This window comes from Sparus aurata, chromosome 24 (genome assembly GCF_900880675.1).
Source record: "Sparus aurata chromosome 24, fSpaAur1.1, whole genome shotgun sequence".
Taxonomy (NCBI): Eukaryota; Metazoa; Chordata; class Actinopteri; order Spariformes; family Sparidae; genus Sparus; species Sparus aurata.
The window spans coordinates 18,152,239-18,170,789 of record NC_044210.1 but is presented as its reverse complement, the minus strand read 5'-3'; the positions used below and the strand labels follow the sequence as shown (position 1 = coordinate 18,170,789).

At 43.1% G+C, this 18,551-nt stretch overlaps 1 protein-coding gene across 1 annotated transcript in view; it reads right to left on the bottom strand.

The window, feature by feature from the left end:
• Positions 1-4,763: 4,763 nt before the first annotated feature.
• LOC115576518 (NACHT, LRR and PYD domains-containing protein 12-like) overlaps positions 4,764-18,551 on the bottom strand; it is a 71,533-nt gene continuing 57,745 nt past the window's right edge. Inside the window, exons 11-14 of the mRNA XM_030409051.1 lie at positions 9,367-9,540; positions 8,880-9,053; positions 5,432-5,478; positions 4,764-5,305 (exon numbers count right to left, since the gene is read on the bottom strand). Coding sequence (XP_030264911.1) covers positions 4,764-5,305; positions 5,432-5,478; positions 8,880-9,053; positions 9,367-9,540 — 937 coding nt within the window. The remainder of the gene's footprint in view (positions 5,306-5,431; positions 5,479-8,879; positions 9,054-9,366; positions 9,541-18,551) is intronic.

The following is an 18,551-nucleotide window of genomic DNA, read 5'->3' as shown; positions in this document are numbered from 1 at the left end:
TGTCCCATAATCCCCTGCTTCCATCCCAGGTCCTTCTGGAGGAGGCAGAGGTTGAACTTGTAACCTGTGTTACTACAAGCCAGGAAGACCCACCGCACTACCAATCCCTTGGAAACTGGCAGATCTTCATTGGGCACTTTTCATTCTGTACTTGACTGAGTTTTACACTACTCACAATAAGTTAGGGATATTGTGAGAGACTCAGTGGATTTCATACATTCAGTGTTTGTTTCACTTCAGAGAGTTTTGGGATAGGGATGCAATTGTATTGGGGTGATAGACACACCTCATTTTGTGTTTTCCACGTAATGGTCTCACTGTGTACAGTGTGCCTTACATATTGGGGCCAATACCAAAAAACTAAAAGACAACCCTTTTCAATGTGGCATCAATTTCAACATTCTGTGGGTATAAAAAGCTGGTATTGTCAGTAAGTCATTCCAAGTTCATCATTCAAACAGCCATGAACACATGTCGTCACTTAACGGACAAGCAGCGCCACCTGGCCATAGCGCGCCTTCAGGTCGGTGGCAGGCAGTCAGATGTTGCTCGTGAACTTGGTGTTTCTCAAAGTGTCATCAGCAGACTTGCATCAAGACACAGAACTACTGGCAGAGTTTGTGACAGACCCAGGCGTGGAGCCCCATGAGTGACAGACCGCAACGATGACCAGTACCTAAGACCTATGCACTCAGACATCGTTATGCCACACAGCTGCAGGCCCAGTTACGAGATGTGAGGGGTACTAGGGTTTCCAGACAAACCATTCGAAACCGACTCCAAAGCTTTGGCTTGTATGCCAGACGACCGTTGCAGGTGACTCCACTGACACCAAGACACCGCTGTGAACGTTTGCAGTGGGCACAAGACCATGTGACCTGGACAATGCAGCAGTGGTCTACCGTACTGTTCACTGATGAGTGTCGGGTCACCTTGCACAGAAATGATGGTCGTCAGCGTTGCTGGAGAAGGCGAGGTGAGCGATACGCCGAGGTCAACATGGTCCCCAGGGTTCCCTTTGGTGGGGGAGGTGCAATAGTTTGGGCAGGCGTCACCAGTCAGCGCCAAACAGATTTGGTTATTGTAGATGGCTCAGTCACTGCACGTTCTTACCTCAGAGACATCATAGAACCCATCATCATCCCCAAATTCCGCCAGCACATCCCCAACTTTCTGTTCATGGATGATAATGCTCCACCACATTGTGCCAGAATTGTCACAGCTTGACTTCAGGAAGTCGGAGTGCCTCATATGGTATAGCCAGCAATGTCCCCTGACCTAAACCCCATAGAGCACATCTGGGACCAGCTGAAGCAGAGACTGGATGATCATACCCCACCCCCACGTGACCTGGCAGAACTGCGTGTAGCACTTGTGGAGGAGTGGAACGTATTGCCTCAGAACAATATCATGAGGCTGGCGAGGAGCATGAGATGTCGCTGTCAAGCTGTCATTGCGGCAAATGATAGAAACACCTGCTACTGACAGTCAATTTTTGTGATTTGGGGCTATCCTTGTTATTGTCTAAATTTTGGGGGTAATAAATATTAAATTAATGAAAATGGTGTTTTCTCTCATTCATTATTAGTATTATCAAGGGGAACTTTTACTTATTTCATTAAAATTCAGACCAAATAGTAAATAACAATATAATATAACTTACTGTGAGTAGTAGGGCTGGACGATAAATCGGCAAAATCAATTAATTCAAGTTTTTGGTTTATGACGATTTTAAAAAATGAAAATCAAGGTTTTAATTAACTTGCTCCGCCGCCGCTCCTCATGAGCTCCCGTAGTTCATAGTCAGCTCTGCCCCCCGCATTGACTTTCCACTGAGAAACAAACACAACAACTTGCAGCGAGCTCGTTCCTAACAAGGCACTGTCTCGTTAGTAGTTTGGTTTTGTAGCGTCGGACCTCGAACAAACCACGGTCTGCTGCAAAGTTTGTTCAAAAGCTGACTAAAGACAGCGGACCGACATTTATTTCAGCCTCTCAAACAGACGCATGTATCACAGCGGGACACTTGTTCACTACGAGAAGACCGCATATCAATCATAAGGCACCTTTTGCAAAATAAAGTATTTAATAAAAGTTATGTTAACATTTTATCAATACCAATATGGAAACTGATCTGTTTTTATAATAGCAAGCAATCTGACATGTTAAATATGTTTACAAAAGCATTTGTTATCACAAAGGGACACATTCTTTTCAAAAGGATGCACTTTTATTTATTTTTTCAAATGAGTTTCAAGCTGCACTCTTTACAACAGCATGGCAAATTTGTTTAGAATCATAGCATTAAAATAAATGCAATGCTTTTAATAATTTCTTTGTAATTTGAAATTTGTTCTTAAGAAGGATAAAAAAATCGCTTAAAATCGTAAATCGAGTTTGGTGTGAAAAAATTGGAGATTCAAATTTTAGGCCATTTCGCCCAGCCCTAGTGAGTAGTGTATAAGAATCAAACCCAAAACTCAATCAAGATTCAAACCCGTGACGTCAGACTTTTGCTCACAGCTCTTTATTTTCACGGACGAGATTCAAGACCAACAAACTTCCTGAAAATACAGCCGGACTTAACAGCCACAAAACACTGAGAGAAACACAATGATTGTCATTAAAATGTGTTTTCTTCTCATATAATAATCAGACAGAAATGAAGAGATGTTGTGCAGTTTATGACTCAGTCACTACGGAGATAATAACGTGTTAACCAACACCATCAAACTTTTTGTTTCATCGTTAGAAACACATGAAACAAGTCAGAGTGTTTCAGGTGGAGTGTCGAGTACATTGTTCACAATGATTCTTTACAATTAAAGCTACAGACGAGTTAATGCATTCTGTTTCTTACATTTCACAAATCGTTGTGGATTTTATTGGAACAAGAGCCAGAATTCAAAACAACACATGACAGAAAGTACAAGTCAACACAATTTCCACAATTTAATGGAAGAAGTTTCTAATGTAAACTAGATCTGCAAGCAGTTGTGAACGGGGGCCAAGCCCGCGACTCGGAGCCCGCGCACCGCAGAGCCCACAGAAGTTCGCCCCAAAGGATGATGGGCTTGGGGCAAGTACACAGTGGCTGAATGTGTGCCGATTTGGATTTGTTGTACTAAGCCATGCCCACATTGACCACCTTCAAGATATGGCCTCAGGATTGGCCCTACATCATACCGACTAAACTTCGTAAAAATTGGTGCAGCTGTTCAGGATATATACACTTCCGATATATTTAGCGCCCCCTAGTGGCCAAAATTCACCAAATTTGGCTCATCCCTTTCCAGTTTCATGCCAGCCAACAAACTCAAATTTGTTGTTAATAGCATTTAGTTTGACCAAGATATCAAGCCGTTTACATTTTTATAGCTAGCTACAGAAATGTGTTCGTTAATAATTTGCACATTCTTTGATAAGAGTAAAATTCTTTTGATAACTTTAGATCAGGTCCAGCTGAAGAGTGTACGTGCCAAGTTTCATGCTGATCGGACAAATTCCCAAGGAAGAGTTGGAAAAAGTAGGTTTTGCATATGTGGCACTTTAGCAAACATACTGTGCAGCAGAAGTGGGCGTGTCTCATGTCAGAAAACCCAGCTCTATATAGGGAACATATGGATATAAGGTTTGCGGATGTGTTATTTAAAATGTGGAAGTTACAGGCAAAAATGCGATTGCATTTATTATAGCGCCACCTAGGAGTACATTTGAAATTTTTGGTATGGAAGAACTGTGTCCTATCTGTACCATATAAATGTCAAAGCTCTCAGCATAATAGTTTGGCTGAAATTAATGTTTGTTGTTCATGTTGTACTAAGCCACGCCCACATTGAACAGTCATGACCACCTTCTAGATATGGCCTCAGGATTGGCCCGACATTATACCAACCAAACTTCGTAAAAATTGGTGCAGCCATTCAGGATGTATACAATTCCCGATATTTATAGCGCCCCCTAGTGGACATTCGCCAAATTCGGCTCATCTCTTTCTAGTCTCATGCCAGCCAAGGAACTCAAATTTGTTGTTAATAGCATTTAGTTTGACCGAGATATCAAACCGTTTACATTCAGCATACAGCTGACAGAAATAGCTACAGAAATTTGTCTGTGAATAATTTGCGCATTTTTTGACCGAGCAAAATTCTTTTGATAACTTTAGATCAGATCGAGCTGAAGAGTGTACGTGCCAAGTTTCACACAGATCGGACAAAATCCCAAAGGTTTTCCAGTTTTTGCGATTTTGCAAAAAACTTTCGAACCAGAAGTGGGCGTGGCCAATGGCAAAGTGATTCAGCTCCATTCAGGGAATCTGGGGATACAAGGTTTTTGAATGTGCAACATACTGTGTGGGAGTTATAGGCAAAAACGTGTTGGCCTAGGTTATAGCGCCCCCTGCAGGCGGCTATATGTAGTTTTTTTGTGTCTGAGATATTCGCAGGAGTCTGGACCAACCCTCCAAATTGCACCACCCTCCCTTCCATGGTTTAGCCTGCAGCACCACTTTTAGCTGGAGAAAAATTTAAATAAAAATCTTTACTATTACAATAGGGTTCCTAGCACCGCTGGTCCTAGGAAACCTCGGCCCCTCGGGCTTGGCCCCCTAATGAAGAATCTTTTCAATCAGTTTGAATCATTTTGTACGAAGTTGACTGATGAATTTATTCCAAGAAGCTGAAAGATTGAGGTGACTGTGATCCTGTACAGACTCAACTGTTCAGCACTGACAATGTTTCTGTGACAGGAGGAGACTCTGCACACTAAACAGCACACAGACGTACTGAGGAGGAACCAGAACTGGACCAGAACCCAAATCCAGGATAAAGAGTTTCAGTAAATGTGGTGTTGAAGGTGTGGAGGTGGATCAGTGAATCAGAGGAGACTCTGTAGAAGGACAGAGTGCCAGCAGGACAGTCCACATACACTGCTACTCTACCATAGGAGGAGGAGGAGGAGGAAGAGATGTCTGTTCTTCTGTTATTGTGACTGACAGAGTAACTACCACCATCAAAGCACCACAGACTCCAGGACTGATCATTCCGTCCAAACACACAGTCTCGGCCTCCTTTCCTTCTGATTCTTCTGTAACTCACTGATATAATAACTCTACCGCTCCACTCGACCTCCCAGTAACAGCGACCAGTCAGACCAGTTCTACACAGCAGCTGAGGCCACCTCTCAAACCTCACTGGATGATCAGGATATGACTGATCCTCCTCCACATGTGTCATCTTCCTGTTGTTGAAAGACAGTTTGATGTTTCTGCTGACTGTGTTCGTGTCGACTGTGAGCTCACAGGAATCTGATAGAGAGAAAAAGACGCAACACAGCTGCAGTTATTAATGTGTCATCAGTTTGATGATGACATCACAGATGTGAATGAGTGATGTCACAGTGTTTTGATGAATGACAGTAAAAAGACACTCACACTTCTTCAGACCTGGTGTCAACCATCGGACTCCAGCAGGCTCCACCCTGAAAGGGGGAGGGGGGTCAGAGCAGCACATTCTCTTTCAGCATGCAAACATGGACATGACATGACTCTCATACACAGAAACACAATCTGTCCATCAGGCTGCTTCTCCCTGTTCTCCATGAACCTCTTCACCTCTGCCACTCTCCTCACACACTGAGAGTGAGCCACAGGATGTTGGTGTGTGTGAAAGAGGACCACAACATCTGAGAACACACACAAACCTCTTGTTGGATTTATCACTTCATCTTTATTTTATTGGATGTTGTTGCTGTTTCCTGTGGGCGACCTTACGCTTGCTGTTTGATCCAATGTCAACTTGTGCTTATGTTTGCATATTATAGGACTTTTGAATTTGGACGTCAGAACTTTTGAGGTACGATTCCTGTTTGAAGCTTGGAGGGCTTTTCTGAATCTCAGCTGCAGAGTCTGCTTTTGTTCTTGCTGTGTTTCTGCTGCTTTGTTTTACTCTGCAACGAAACAAATACAATTTATACATAATAAATCAATCAGAAAACATTGGACGTTGGTTCCCAACCTCTGCCACAAAACCAAGTGACAGAGACTCCCAGACTGTTTCCCTCCAGAACCTCACAAGTGTCACTGAAGCTGTTTGTGGTAGATACAGTTTCATGTGTTGACATGTTCATGTGATTATCGTTTGGTGGATTGATATCTGATGTATATAACAGCAGTAATAGTTACTGTGAGGAGAACTTCATGTCAAGGTTGATGCCATTAAAAGTAGAAACAATGACAGAAATGTTTCGTTTCGTTTTCTTTTCTTCCGCTTTTTCCATGAGAGTCGCGGGTGATGATGTTACCGCTTTATACCTTTTTCAAGGTGGAGCGGGGGTAACGGGGGCCAAATCCAGTGACTCTATGGGCGAAGGCCAGGGTACTCCCTGGACAAGCCCCCAGCTCATCGTAGGGCCTTGCTGATGGCAGTGGCTGCCAAAAAGGTGCCAATTGCACATCAGGAGCAATTTGGGGTTCAGTATCTTGCTCAAGGATACTTCGGCATGTAGCTCAGTCCCACCCTGGGGAGCCAGGGATTCGAACTAGTCTTCAGCTCTACCCACTGAGCTACAGCCGCCCCTGTGACAGTCTCAGTTTGAAATCTATCTTTCTTTCTGTCTGTCTGTGGTTCACATGTCTCCAGAACAGTTCATACAATCTACCTTATACTTGGCAGGTTTGTTGCTGAGGACTCAAAGAACTGCAGTGTTCAATTTGAATTCAATATCAGAATGTTTTAGGGCCACGACAACTAACCCATTAAATCATTCATAAAAATAGCTGCGAGGCAGTTTCATAATGAATTAGCTTCTTCACTTCAAAATCCAAGATGTAGAGACGTAAGGAAAACACATTAAGTGTAGCAGTTCTGGTCTCCTCTGGTGGGAGCAGTAAGTCAGCCAATGGCATGCCTTCCGTCGCTCAGGTGATGAAACATGAAACTACTCGGAGTTGTGCCATCTACTTTCTGAATCGGCTCCATTACGCATTTGCAACATAGTGGAGGCCACAGAGGCGACAGAAACTACAAACTTTACAGAAGAGAAAAGTGTACGAGCCAAGTCATCTGAAGTGTGTCAGTACTTTATATTAAAGTGATCTCACATGGCCCGGTAGCACCACATCACTGAGACCTGAAGAGAAAGCATAATAATAATAATCATATGGATGCTGTTAAAATGTGTAGTGACTGAGATCCTGACCCACCAACTTCTTTGAAGTTACGTTTTTTGCTCTAAATTACATAATTAAATAATTACCATCAGTAAACTCGACGCTGTCTGACTCTGTCACTTGTAGGGACGGGGGCTGTTTTCTGGGGGAAAGTTCACTGAAGTCTCGGTCGGGAGTGCTAACCGTCACAGAGATTTATTTTTCAACACAAACACTTGGTGAGTTAAAGTTTTTTGCCGGTGACCATTTTTCGGGCAGAAATGTGGTTTAGAGTCGGAAGGACAGATGGGAGGACAGATGCTTCTCCACGTAAAACTGCAGTATTTTTTTCCACATATGAGTTGCCAAAGACAGTTAAGACAATTACTACGTTACTTTTGTTTGGTCCAGTAACGTTGCCTCCAGGGACATTTCTCTTTATTTAGTTGAGTGAAGGACTTGTGCTGTTATCAGACTGTACGCCACGCCCTAAATACACGCAGCTGGCTTATTCATTCACACTAGTTCAGTTCACCAATAATACGCCCCTGATACTATGTCCTGAGGCGGATCAACGCCAGAGCGAAATTTCACCTTTCGCCGCCTCCGAGAAATTCACACAGTGGCGGAGGCGGTGAATTAGCTCGGCAGTGTTAATGGGGCTACTGACTGTCTGTGGCTGCAGCAGGACTCATCATACCTGAGAGTTTCCACTCTCCAGCCTGGATCCTTCAGTCGAGGTGACAGCAGCTTCACTCCTGAGTCTCCTGGACGATTGTAGCTCAGGTCCAGCTCTCTCAGATGGGAGGGGTTGGAGTTCAGGGCTAAGGCCAGTGAAGTACAGCCTTCCTCTGTGATCAGACAGCCTGACAGCCTGCAGACACACAAAACAATACACATCGCAAATCAGCTGAGGGTCCTGATGATTCAGTGCACATCTGTGTTTAAGGGATTTAATGATTATTATATTCATCATCTTAATATTTTTAATAATTCACTCATCAGCACTCAACACAGAGCATAACTGAAGCTGATGGAAATGAAATTATTGTTGCAAATATTTGGTCATGACCCAACATATTGTACAGATTAAAATGATGACCTGATGATGGCATCAGATGAAAAGTCAGCATCACCAAAGTGATTACAGTTCATCCTGAGGGAAGCATGAATGTCAGAACCCACATGACAACCCATCCAATGGTTGTTGAGATATGCAAGTCAGGATTAAAGAGCAGAATAGACTGACTGACCCACATTTTAAACAAATACATAGGTTAGGGCTGTCAATGTCAATGTCAATGTATTGTTACTTTGATGAGTGAAGGATATGTTGTCAAACTGTGAACACTATTAGATCATCACACTCATGTCCACAAAGATGTCATCTCATGTCTGTTGTGGCTCTGTTACTTCCACTGTTGGAGGAACAGACCTTTGCAACTTTCACACCTACAGTGAGGTGGAATTTCAACGCAAGAGTCCTGCCTTGAAGAGGCAGTGTGAATGGGCTTCTGTGTCTCTCTCCCAACCCAACTAGTTGAGACAGATGGCGGTCCACCACTTTTAAACCTTTTAAAAGGCAGTTTTTTTCTCACCCCTGTGTCAAGTGCTTGCCCATGGGGGAAATGTTGGGTCTCATAAATGAAGTGAATTATATTAGGAATACGATCAAGACCTGCTCCAATTGTGAAGTTATATGAAATAATGAAATAAAATAATGAATCCTTACCTGAGAGTTTCAAGGACACAGTGTGGACTCTTCAGCTCAGCAGAAAGTAGCTTCACTCCTGAATCCTGCAGGTTGTTGTTACTCAGGTCCAGCTCTCTCAGACTAGAGGACTGGGAGCTGAGAACTGAGGACAGAGCTTCACAGCTTCTCTCTGAGAGGTCACAGACAATCAGCCTGGAGCATGAAAAAAAGACATTTACATTATTTATAATATCATTGTAGCACATGTTAATTTGCTTTCTGTATTGCTCTAATATGTCAGCGATATGAAAAATCAACTAAACTAAATCTGGATTAAACAGACATTAAACAATAATAAGTAGCATGATTTCCAAACATAATAGTTCTGACATGAGAGAGAAAGAGAGAGAGAGAGAGAGAGAGAGAGAGAGAGAGAGAGAGAGAGAGAGAGAGAGAGAGACAGAATTCAATTAAAAAACTTAAGAAAAAGCAAAAATAATTTCAGACAAACTATGAACAATCTGACCTGAGAGTTTCAAGTCTACAGTGTGGACTCTCAAGTCCAACAGACAGCTGCTCCACTCCTGGATCCTGCAGGTTGTTGTTACTCAGGTCCAGCTCTCTCAGACTACAGAACTGGGAGCTGAGAACTGAGGACAAAGCTTGACAACTTCTCTCTGAGAGGTTACAGCCACTCAGTCTGGATAAAGAATAATCAGCAGAACAATGACATAATAATTCTATTTGGGTCAATAACAGCACATTTACTGCATTCTGAAAAAACTTCTCCACACTTACAGAACTTTGTTGGAGGCTTTGACCACTGGCAGCAACCTCAGAAGAGCCTCCTCTGAAGCACAGTATTTCTTCAGGTCAAACATGTCCAGATCTTTTTCTGATGACAGTAAGATGAAGACCAGAGCTGACCACTGAGCAGGAGACAGTTTATCTGTGGAAAGACGTCCTGATTTCAGGTACTGTTGGATCTCCTCCACTAGAGAACAATCATTCAGTTCATTCAGACAGTGGAACAGACTGATGCTTCTCTCTGGAGAAAGTGTCTCCTCGAACTTCTTCTTGATGTACTGGACTGTTTCCTGATTGGTCTGTGAGATACTTCCTGTTTGTGTCAGCAGACCTTGCAGGAGAGAACGATTGGTCTGCAGTGAAAGACCCAGGAGGAAGCGGAGGAACAAGTCCAGGTGTCCATTTAGACTCTGTAAGGCCTTGTCCACAGCACTCTGGTAGAAAGGTGTCTTTGCAGATTGATGGTCTGCTGTTTTTTCTTCTGCCAGCAGATTGACTCCAGAGTTGATGAACGTCAGATGGACATGAAGAGCAGCCAGAAACTCCTGAACACTCAGATGGATGAAGCAGAACACCTTGTCCTGGTACAGTCCTCTCTCCTCTTTAAAGATCTGTGTAAACACTCCTGTATACACTGAGGCTGCTCTGATATCGATGCCACACTCTGTCAGGTCTGATTCATAGAAGATCAGGTTTCCTTTCTGTAGCTGATCAAAAGCCAGTTTTCCCAGAGACTCAATCATCTTCCTGCTCTCTGGAGTCCAGTGTGAATCTGTCTCGAATCCTCCATCATACTTGATCTTCTTCACTTTGGACTGAACCACCAGGAAGTGGATGTACATCTCAGTCAGGGTCTTGGGCAGCTCTCCTCTCCTTCTGGTCTTCAACCCATCCTCCAGAACTGTAGCAGTGATCCAGCAGAAGACTGGGATGTGGCACATGATGTGGAGGGTTCGTGATGTCTTGATGTGGGAGATGATTCTGCTGGCCTGCTCCTCATCTCTGAACCTCTTCCTGAAGTACTCCTCCTTCTGTGGGTCAGTGAACCCTCTGACCTCTGTCACCATGTCAACACACTCAGGAGGGATCTGATTGGCTGCTGCAGGTCTTGTGGTTATCCAGAGGCGAGCAGAGGGAAGCAGGTTCCCCCTGATGAGGTTTGTCAGCAGCACATTCACTGAGGTGGACTCTGTAACATCAGTCAGGATTTTAGTGTTGTGGAAGTCCAGAGGAAGTCGACACTCATCCAGACCGTCAAAGATGAACACAAACTGGAACTCTTCAAACCTGCAGATTTCTTTGGTTTCAGTGAAGAAGTGATGAACAAGTTCCACCAAGCTGAACTTTTTCTCTTTCAGCACATTCAGCTCTCTGAAAGTGAATGGAAATGTGAACTGTATGTCCTGGTTGGCTTTGTCTTCAGCCCAGTCCAGAGTGAACTTCTGTGTTAAGACTGTTTTCCCGATGCCAGCCACTCCCTGTGTCATCAGTGTTCTGATTGGTTCATCTCTTCCAGGTGAGGCTTTAAAGATGTCTTCTCCTCTAACTGTTGTTTCTGGTCTGTGTGGTTTCCTAGATGCTGTTTCAATCTGTCTGACCTCATGTTCATCATTGACCTCTGCAGTCCCTCCCTCTGTGACGTAGAGCTCTGTGTAGATCTGATTCAGAAGGGTTGGGTTTCCTGCTTTAGCGATCCCCTCAAACACACACTGGAACTTCTTCTGAAGGTTAGATTTAAGTTTACGCTGACAAACTGCAGAATGACTCTCTGAATAAACACACAACAAACAGGTTCATGAAGTTATTTGTAAAGACAATAAGACAATTCCCTTCCCCTAAAGATTGTATATACAAACAGATTCATCATCATCAGACTTCACTAAACGTCTCATTGATCCAACATGTTAAATCTTTAGAGAAATCCTCTTACTGCTCTGCAGACGGTCAGCCAGCTCCTCCTGCTTCATTCTTCTCAGGAAGTGAAGTGTGATCTTCAGAAATGCCTCTCTGCTGTTACTCCTGTCCAACACCTCTTCATGCTCACTATGACTCTCAAAGCATTCTGGGTAATCTGAACTCAGAACCTTCTGGATCTTCTTCAACTCGTTCTTCACAAAAGTCACAATGTTCTCCTCCAGCAGCTGAAACAGAATATCATGTGAATGACAACATTTAACATGGAGCCAAACATCAGATCCATGTTGGACAGATTCACCACTGGTCTGTAAAGTGCAGCATGGAGATTATTGTGAACAGACTGGATGTAAAAGTAGTTGTTGTTCATGTACAGACCATAAATATGGAGTCCAGGTGTGTCTGATGCTGCTGGACAGACGGACCTCTGGGAACCTCTAAGCTCTCCTGGTCGACTCTGTGGAGGAATCATGAAGAATCAGTCACATTGTGTCTGTCCACTCAGAGACAAACACAAGCTGAAGGTCCTTTGAGTTAAAGTGTTGATGACATCATTGAATCAGATGGTTTCCTCTTACATCACAGTGTTGGTCGTACTGCTGATCCCACTGTGAATCAACAGTCAGTTTACTGGGTTGGTTCACCAGCTTGTCTGGTTTAGTCCCTCCAGCTCTTGACCCGTTTAATACTGTGGATAGCAACACACAGCTAACACAAGCGAGCTGGATGCTAACTGTCCAGGGCAAACTGGTGTAGAGTCTCAATAAACTTGTATCAATTGAGACTCCAACAGTGGAGAAGGAAAAAACGATTCATCATGTCTTTTCATTTTCGTTCATATTATTTCTGCAATAAATTTGAATCTGACAACACAAATAAATAAATACTTCTTTGTTTTTCCTACAAACTGGATTTTGATATTTAATGTATCTGATATGTGTGACCCGAAAGTCATTATTGACTTTTCTGTGTGTTGCCTGATTAACGACACAAGGGCCTAAATATATAGATAATAATGAATTTGTCATTTGTAAATATAAGCTATATTCATATAGACATGACTTGCAGAAAGAAAAAAAATACTTAACAAATGAGTTTCTGCATAACTTTAGACTATCACTTTATTTTTTTGAATATTCAATAAATATTGTAAAACAGTAAAATGTTCTGCCTTAAGTTCATGTCTTTGTCTCGAGTGTTTGAACTATATTTAAGAGATCAGAAAATAAGCTATTTGTTTTTATACTTTTTATATCCAACTGGCCGAAATATCAGTTATCAGAGTTTTTTACTCTTAATATGGGTTTCGGTACCAGCCCCATGAAGTCCGGGTGGGTCGGGCCCTTGTAACGTCAGATATGTCAGACCATCTCTCACTGCTTCTGGTCCGTGCATACACCCCCCTCAGAAAGAAATCCAACCCTTCCACAAAGAACATTAAAACTTGGCCTTAAGGCCCAGTCCACCAGCCCACTCTCCCAGTTTCAAGACTGCTTTCGGGACACTGAGTGGAGTATATTTGAACATTCAGATCTACAGGAGTACACAGAGACTGTTCTGTTCTACATAAAGACCTGCACTGATAGTGTTACCGAGGACAAGTGCATTCGGATCAGAAACCATGGATGACCTCGGAGGTCTGGACACTCCTGAGAACCCAGAACTCAGCCTTCAGGTCAGGTAACAGGGAACAGTACGTGGTGAGGGCAGTACTGCGGAGAGGCATCAAAGCTGCTGAGGTGGCTCATAAAAGGAAAGTGGAGGACTGTGAACACCAGGAAAGCAGCCGGACCAGATGAAATACTCGGAGAAGTACTTTGTGCCTGTGCCAGCCTGACCAGGTTGTTCAACCTCTTACTGTCCCAGGCTACCATCCCTCCATGCCTAAAGTCAGCTACATCATCCCTGTCCCAAAGTCTCCTGCCCCGAAGATGCTCAATGACTACAGACCTTTTGCCTTAACATCTGTAGTCATGAAATGCTTTGAGAGACTGGGGACACATTAAACTGAGGACCTCTCCTGTACTGCGAACACATCCGCGGTGGTAAAAAAGGCCAACAGCGACTGCACTTTCTAAGGATACTTAAACCATCTGGAGGAGAAACTGTTCGTGGCCTTTTACCGCAGCACCATAGAGAGCGTCCTGATGTACTGAATTAGAGCCTGGTATGCCAACTGCTCTGTGGCAGACAGAAAAATCCTGACACCAGACATCGGCAGCAAGCGGTGTCTTAGGTGAGTGAGGGCAATCACTGCTGACCCCTCACACCCAGGACAGCACTTGTTCAACCTCATGCCCTTTGGCAGGAGGTACAGGTGCCTCAAAAGCTAACAGACTCAAAAACAGTTTCTTTCCCTGGGCCATCAGGACCCTGAACTCATAAAGAGTATGCTTGAGTGTAAATGTATATTTGTATATGTAGATGTATATATTGTATATTTATATTCCCTTTTAATTAGGGATGTCCCGATCCGATTTGTATGATTGGGATCGAGCTGATCTGGGCATTTTTCCACTGATCGGATTCGGCAATTTTGAACGTGGACCCAGGCCCGATTTAAATTTATTTATTTTTTTACGTCAGAGCACAATTTGTGGCAGAACACAGATGCATGCGTAACGTTACTCTGGGCAAACCTGTGGATAAAATGTCTGCCGTGTGGAAATATATTAAATTAGAAAGCGGAAGCAACGTCAGTCCAACGGCGACATGTAACATCTGCAATATGACCGTTTTGCGGAGCTGCATTTAATACTGCTCATTTGATATGGCAAACAAAAAACAAACACTCAAAGAATTTAACGAGTTCACTCAAGCAACACAGGCAAAGACACCGAAGCAGCAAACACTCGTGGATACTTTCAAAAGTTAAGAGAAATATCCTCGAGACAGCGACATGGCCACAAATATTACAGAGAAGGTAATTACATTAATCACTTTGGATAACCAGCTCATCTCCTTGGGTAGAGGATCAGTGTTTTCTTCATCATCTGGAGTTTTTGAATCCCCGGTATGCCCTATCATTTCAGCATTACAGTACATTGACTTCACTTTCTATCTACCATGTGCTGGTATGCGCACTAGTTTCGTGGGTCTCATACAGCAGAGCATGTAAAACAGGCGATAGAGGAGATGCTGACTGCTGCGAAATAGACAGGCAACGCGTGCATGTCATTTTACGTGACAACATAAGGAATATGTAAAAAGCAGTGGATGATATGAAGGTAACAAGCGGTGGCTGCATCTCACACACTTCAGCTGGCTGTACACGAGGGTCTGCTGTCACAGTGCAGCGTCACAGACTCACCTGCTAACACAAGGAATGTGGAGGCCAATGTTGGAATAGGATATGCAGAATAAGAAAGAGCCATATGAAAGTATTTACTTTGTTTCAACAAAAACAAAAAAAACCTATAAAGGAACAGCTTGGATGCAGGTACTTCTTTCTTAATGCAGCTGTATTATCCAGGACAATATTAGTTAAGGCTAAGTATCTGCGATTTCATTGTATACTTGATGTGCAATGACAATAAAGTTTCTATTCTATTCTATTCTATATAACACACAGCCCTTCCTCTCCTCAGCAGCAGGGTCAGATTTCAGCAGGAGGTGAGTCACTGCTGTTTGTCCACAGGAGGAACACTGTCCTGTCAGAGTTGTTTAGGGACGGACATGAAGAAATGTGAACCTGTCCTTTAATACTAATCCTGCTCTGACCTCCATCATCACTCTGAGAACATGAAGACCATCAGGACAACTGGTCAGACTGGATTTAATGAGGACAAACATCAACAGAGAGCAACAGGACAACAACTTACTGTCTGTCTGACCAATGCTCGTGTTTGAAATCAGTAAAAATGCCCTTTGACTGGTCACTCTTGAAGGAAATACAGCTGGGCTCAGGTCCAGGTCCAGGTCCAGGTCCAGGTCCAGGTCCAGTAGAGGCTGGTCTCCTGTTGGACAGAGAAGAAGACCACCAGAGATGTTAATTCACTTTCTAGTCTTCAGACACAGAAGCTTCTGTCCATAAAATAGTGGAAACATCAGGAATAAACCTTCAGAGAATATTGGACCAAACTAATTCAATAAAGTGAAATGAAGAGTTGAAGACTGGTTCTATTGGGCAGCTTTCTAAAGTGAGAAGATACATTTAAGTGAAGAAGAACGAAGCTGAAAATAAACATCAGGTTTCAAAAAACATCTTTCTCCACAGTTAAAACATGAATCAGTCACATATTAATGTTATTAACAGCTCACCTCTTTACAGCAGGAGCTGGTTGTTCTTTAAAATGAATGCCACGATCATTTGACTTGTCACTCTTGAAGGAAACACAGCTGGGCTCAGGTCCATGTCCATGTCCACGACCAGGTCCAGGTCCAGTAGAGGCTGGTCTCCTGTTGGACAGAGACGAAGACCACCAGAGATGTTAATTCATTTTCTAGTCTTCAGACACAGAAGCTTCTGTCCATAAAATAGTGGAAAACATCAGGAATAAACCTTCAGAGACTATTGGACCAACCTAATTCAATAAAGTGAAATGAAGAGTTGAAGACTGGTTCTATTGGGCAGCTTTCTAAAGTGAGAAGACACATTTAAGTGAAGAAGAACGAAGCTGAAAATAAACATCAGGTTTCAAAAAAAACTTTCTCCACAGTTAAAACATGAATCAGTCACATATTAATGTTATTAACAGCTCACCTCTTTACAGCAGGAGCTGGTTGTCCGTTAAAATCTATGAGGCGATCTATTGACTCGTCACTCTTGAAGGACACACAGCTGGGCTCAGGTCCAGGTCCAGGTCCAGGTCCAGGCTCAGGTCCAGGTCCAAGTCCAGGTCCAGGTCCAAGTCCAGGTCCAGGTCCAGGTCCAGGTCCAGGTCCAGGCTCAGGTCCAGCTCCAGGTGCAGGTCCAGGTTCAGGTCCAGGTCCAGTGGATTTAGAGGGAGGGCCTCCCTCCTCTCTGTCCTCACACTGATTCATGTTGCTCATCTCACACACACTTTCATCTGGAGAGGAAACACAAATCATTCATCTGCACATCAACTGAAATCAGCCTTTGGGTCAGAAACACTCTTGAAGGACAAAATGTCTGAAAGTCGACTTCCTCTTCTAACATTTAAACTCAGAGCACATTATTCCACAACTCACTGACTCTATTAGAGGTCGACCGATAGTGGATTTTTAAAGGCCGATATAATAACGATAGTTTGGAGCAGGAAAAAGCCGATAGCCGATTAATCGGCCGATATCACTCACCCCCCCAACACTGTTGGAAATGAACAATCATTGACTTTATTAGCAGCAACTGTTTTACTGAACAGCTAAGTAAAAGTAACAAATATCCAAATATTTCAAAGTAATAAATACCTAAATAGTCAGGCTGTAACCACTAACCAGCTAGGGATGGTATGTTAGGATTTTATCTTTATCTTATGCATACTCTTAACAGTCCTGTTTTTTATCACTACAAAAGAATGGTTTGTTTTTTAATTATCTTTTTTAAAAAAGAATAAATTCAGAACAGGAATCCATTTATATTTCAAATATAACTACATATTGTTTCCACTGCAGCAACAGTAAAGTTTACAACAGCAAAATCACTATATAAACTCCGTAATATCTGGAAACAAATCAAAAGGGGGGGGGGGGGGGGGGGGGGGGGTGTCTCGGCCAGCAGCTAAAGTTTACAAGAAATTGACAAATTTTTAAGATGATCAGACTACACACAGCTTCCATTTTAGCGTGTTCTTAACAAGCTGTTAATTGTTAGCTTAACAAGCACTTTGGTCGTCTAAAACGTAAATGTCGCTGTTTATGCTGAAATATGATGCACGTTTATGCTTGTTGAACAACTGGAACTTATTACCTCCGCAAAGGACGTTATGTTTGTTGACTTCCAACTCGTGAAGGTTTTTTTGCACTTAGAAAAACGCGTGTCGCCGTCTCCACCTGGGTCTCGTCTCTCTCTCCCATGCTCTCTGTGTGTGTGCGTGTGTGTGAGGAGCAGCCCCGCCCCCCAGTGATCAGACAGACAGCAGGGCAGGGAAGAAGCGGTTTATGGCGCTGTGGAGAAAACTGGAGCGCCAATTCCGATAGTTTATTAACCGTAAAACGTTAATCGGCCAAAACGATTAATCGGTCGAACTCTATTAATACACATTTCACTAAATGGCTGCTACAGGACATCAAACCAAAACTAAATCATGTCATTCAATCATTTGTATTCTGTTTTTTACTGTTCTCTACTAATAAAGTCGCTCACAGCAGTGACGTGGAATCTGGAGACAAATGTGAAAATGTAAAATACTCAAGTAACGTAACGGGCACTTTAAGTACTAACACTGACAGCCGACGTGTTCCTGCTGACTGTTGCTCAGTGATGAAGTTCTATTTGTATAAGTTAAATAAAGCTTCAGACTCCTGGATGTCCTCTTACTGCCTCCTCATCAGTCCTGGACTGTAAATGGCGGATATTCTTATCGGCAGTTGTTTCTCCTCCGCCGTCCCGAGTTTAAACTTAAACGAGTTCGTCGAGAAATAAACAACCGAGCTTCAGTTTTTGTGCTGTTTCCGGTGTAACAATGAAAAGTAGAGCTTGTGTTAGCGAGTCGAACATGTCAGATTCATTACATTACCTTCAGCTGGAGGTTCAGACGGAGAAAACTATCTGCGAGACATCTGTGAGAGAGAGTGAAACTAAACTGTGAGGAGGAAACAGCCAGAGAGGCGTGTGACTGACTGGGAGTCTTCCTGTTAGACTGAGGGGGCTGCAGCACGATCCACAACGAGCTAACACATGCCGAATTTACAAGAAAGCCCAAAAAAGAAGAATCAGTCACAAACAGCGTTTCAGGAGGTTATAAAGTGTCTCCTAACTCAAAAACTCACTAAATGGAGAGATTTCATAAGGGAGTCTGGGGGTTGTCTCTCCCTCTTCACCTCCAGTCTGTTACTGCTGTGATTGTAATATGTTGGTGTTCGTGTTTG